The 3,946-nt window shown below is 53.0% G+C and overlaps 1 protein-coding gene across 1 annotated transcript in view; it reads left to right on the forward strand.

Annotated features, from left to right (window-relative positions):
- The window catches only part of Rin3 (Ras and Rab interactor 3), a 107,383-nt gene extending 103,846 nt beyond the window's left edge, over positions 1-3,537 (forward strand). The window contains exons 9-10 of the mRNA XM_013346824.2: positions 290-453; positions 2,452-3,537. Coding sequence (XP_013202278.2) covers positions 290-453; positions 2,452-2,772 — 485 coding nt within the window. The 3' untranslated portion in view covers positions 2,773-3,537. The remainder of the gene's footprint in view (positions 1-289; positions 454-2,451) is intronic.
- The last annotated feature ends 409 nt before the right edge of the window (positions 3,538-3,946 follow it).

Here is a 3,946-nt window from a genome sequence, read left to right on the forward strand (position 1 = left end):
ATTATATATAAATATATGTTATATATGAAATAAATGTATATTTTCCAAATGATTCCTTCTTGAAATGGGCTAAGGAAAAATGTGAGCTAGTCTGTACTGTAAAGTACCAACTGGTAAGGCTACCCAGTGCACTACCGTTGCTTGAAGCCTCTGGAGCAGGTTGTGGAGTGTGGATGCCCCCTGGTGGCTATGGCAGGAGGGGCATGTCGGAAGCTGGGAGCAGCTCCCTTCAAGTGTGTGTGGGGGGATCCAGACCTTCCTTGCTCAGTCTGTATCCTTGACCCCTCAGGTTCCTACTACCTGACCACCACCTACGGGGCCCTGGAGCACATCAAGAACTATGACAAGATCACAGTGACTAGGCAACTGAGCGTGGAGGTGCAGGACTCCATCCATCGCTGGGAACGTAGGCGCACGCTCAACAAGGCCAGGGCTTCCCGCTCCTCTGTGCAGGTAATGCTGGGGACCATAGTGACTGGAGCCCCGGACTGTACAGATGCCACCTGTGCTGTGTGTTTGGCTGCTTTGGCCTGCCAGCCTTACTTACCCTTAGGGTGAGCGGTGGGCCTCCCACAGAGGAATCCAAAGCCCCAGACTATAAATCTGCCCACAGCTACAGATCCTGGGTGGGCACAGAAATGCCACCAGGCAGGTGTTATAACCCAGTGGGCAAAGTGGCATGGGAGGAACAGTCATTCCACACACCCCAGGCTGCAACAAATCTAGTCACCCACTTGTCCCCGAACAGCCCAGATCAGCTCCCTGCAACCCAGCATCCGCCCAGACTGCTGTATCTCTTCTCTATCAGTAGGTTGTCCAGTATCTCCAACAGCCCTCCTCTGAGGAACTCCCCTGACAGCCCCCCAGTACACACACACACACACACACACACACACACACACACACCAGTCCTCTGCCCTGCACTGCCTGCCATCGCATCCCCATTACAGCACCCATTGTGCCATGTTGTTAATTCTCTGTATGAAGCTGTCATGTTGGGGAGGACAATGCCCACGGTTCATGTGTCTCAGACATACATAACCCAGAACCTGGGACACAGCAGGGCTGCCATGCATAGAAAATGGAAGGAGTTGGACCAGGCGGCCAGACAACCCTCCAGAACTATTGATGGTTGTGTAGACTACGCATAGAAAACGGAGTCCAGTCCTCTGAGAGGCAGGAGGCCTAAATTCTGGACCCAGCTTTGAACTAAGAGTTGAGCCTATCCATCCATCCTCTTTAGTTTAGCGAAAGAGAACATAAATAAGCCTCTGTCCTAGAAAGTCCTAGGTTAATCATTCAGGGGTAATGGTTACCCAGACGTGCTGTGTGGTTTCGAGCCCCCTCAGAAACTCCATTTCCTAGTCATGTCGGCTAACTGGACGGAATGAGTTCTGACCCCCATCCATGTTCTGAGCTGCCAAACCAGCATCTCTACTCCCTTCTCGAATCAACAGCTTCTTAGAACCAATGGGGAGGGAAAAGAAAGTTCTGGTCTCTGCTTCTGCCACTTCCCATGGTGTAAACACTCCCGGCAATTTCAACTTGCATTGCTGAACTCAGAGTTAGAAGGAGATGCGTACCATAGACGTTGGTGTCTATTAGCATGAGCCAGTGCCAACCCAATAGACCCACTCTCACTCCCAAGAGACCTCTGTCCCATCTTTCCCCTCTAGAAGGGACAGAAGACCCTGGCACCCTGTAAGTGCACACCTCCCCATAACATGGTCATTGGTGTTTTCATGGTTGTGACTGATATTGCCATTCCGTCCACAGTAGGGCAGACACACACACCGTTTCACACTGACTTGGGGGCAGCGTGTGGGTCTTGCTACCTTGCAGTTGGGACCGCCCTCCCGTGGGCAAGTACAGAATGAATGATTGGACCGGGAGTGACAAGGGAGGGATGATGGCTGGCCGTTGGGGTGGGAAGAGGGGGGCAGTTGTAACTCCCTTATTGCCATGGTTTAAAATGATTGAATCTGCCAGAAGTGGTGCTTAGCTGGTAAAGGTATTCTCCGGGCAAACTTAACAATGCAAATTCAATCCCTGGAATTCATGTAAAGGTGGAAGGGAGGGAATCACCTCCACAAAGTTGTCTTGGGACTTCACATGGGCATTTGGGGCACACACATACATCATGCATTTACACAATAGCTAAATCCATATTTGAAACATAACTGAATCACCCAGGGTAAGTCCAGTGGGGAGGTGAGACCCAGAGAAGGAAGTTACCCTCCAGGCTCAATGGCAGCGTAAGGAGGCACAGATGCCCCAACTCTCAGCTTCACTGCTGTTTGAGACCCACCCCCCCATGTCCAGAGAAGGCAAAGACAGGTCCAGTGCCATGCTCCTTTCTGCTGGCCCTAGCTCCCAATATTGGGATGAGGGTGACCCAGGCTACAATTGGCCAAGCCTGGTGACCTCAAGCCTCCTCCATCTTGCCTGCAGGACTTCATCTGTGTGTCATACCTGGAGCCTGAGCAGCAGTCACGGACACTGGCATCACGGGCGGACACGGAAGCCCAGGCATTGTGTGCACAGTGCGCCGAGAAGTTTGAGGTGGCGCAGCCCCAAGACTACCGACTCTTTGTGCTGGTGGATGGACGCTGCTTCCAGCTGGCCGACGAGGCACTGCCGCACCGCATCAAGGGCTATCTGCTCCGGAGCGAGCCCAAGCGAGACTTCCACTTCGTGTACCGACCCCTGGACGGTGGCCAGGATGGCTCAAGCCAACCTTATGTAGTGGTGAGGGAGCCCAACTTCCTATGAGGTGGCCCACCGCTGAGCTGTGGTAGCAGGATCTCCTTAGACTGGGCGGATAGAGGGACAAGGACTGGGCTCTCAGTGGCCACTCCCAAACTCAGTCATCTGAGTGTCCGGCCACACATACTCCCAACATAAGTGCCTGTGTTGGTCACACTGGTTTGCCACCCGCTGAGCGTGCCTAAACCAACAGGGCAGAGTTCCAGCCTGAGGCACCATGTTCTTTATTGGACAGTAAGGAAAACAACGACAAAATGAGGCTCAGGAGGAAGAGGCTCTCAAGTCAGCTGCAGCAAACAAGCCCGACCCTGCTCACCCAGCCCCTCAGACCATTCCCTCCACCTTCCTTCCCCAGATCACGTCCCATCCCCTTCTTTAGTCCTAGAGAAGAGCTCACTTTCCCCAGGACTGGCTGATGAAGGGGTTCCTGGCCCCAGCTGCTTGCTCCCTGAGCCTCAGGTTGGAGCTGAGATGTTCCACACCAACCCAAGATCTCAGGAGTTTCTCCACATGTGTGCTGAAGACAGCCCTCACAACATCCCTGCCTCAGAGCTTGTCTTCAGCCACCAGACTGCTCAGGCTGCCAGGGCTCCTGAGCCCAACTGGAAGCAGCCAAGTCAGCTCCAGGGAAATGGACAAGATCAGCCAATGCCATAAGATTGGGGGCGGGGGTGACTGAAGGACCTATCTCCTGAATCTCCTGATGCAAACACCATGGGTCATTGGTGTTGACAAGATCCACTTGGGGGTTAATAAAAGCCCTTTTGCAAATGCTGAGTCCTCTGAAGGGGCCAAAGTTCTGCTCACTAGTCCAGCATCCTTTGTTCCTGTCGCCTCAGGCTCTAGATGATTCCTAGAACCATCCCTTCTACCCTCCACTATTACTCTTAGGAATTCTTTTGCCCTCAGCTCTATATGATCCTTCAGAGCCCATCTCCAGGAAGCCTTCCTTGACTCCCAGTGTTAGTCCTGCAAAGACAAATAGCTGGTTAGAACTATCAGCAGCCAAGGACAACCTTCAGCATCCTGAGAGGACTGCTAGGAAAACAGATGTACACCATCATGGCCAGTTTATCTGGTGCTGGCCCAGGGCTAAGTGAGCTACATCCTCAGCCCCAGTGATGCTTTTTACCTTTGCTTTCTCCCCGCCATCCTCTCTCCCCCCATCCTCTCTCCCCCC

The sequence above is a fragment of the Microtus ochrogaster genome, chromosome 1 (assembly GCF_000317375.1).
Source record: "Microtus ochrogaster isolate Prairie Vole_2 chromosome 1, MicOch1.0, whole genome shotgun sequence".
Taxonomy (NCBI): domain Eukaryota; kingdom Metazoa; phylum Chordata; class Mammalia; order Rodentia; family Cricetidae; genus Microtus; species Microtus ochrogaster.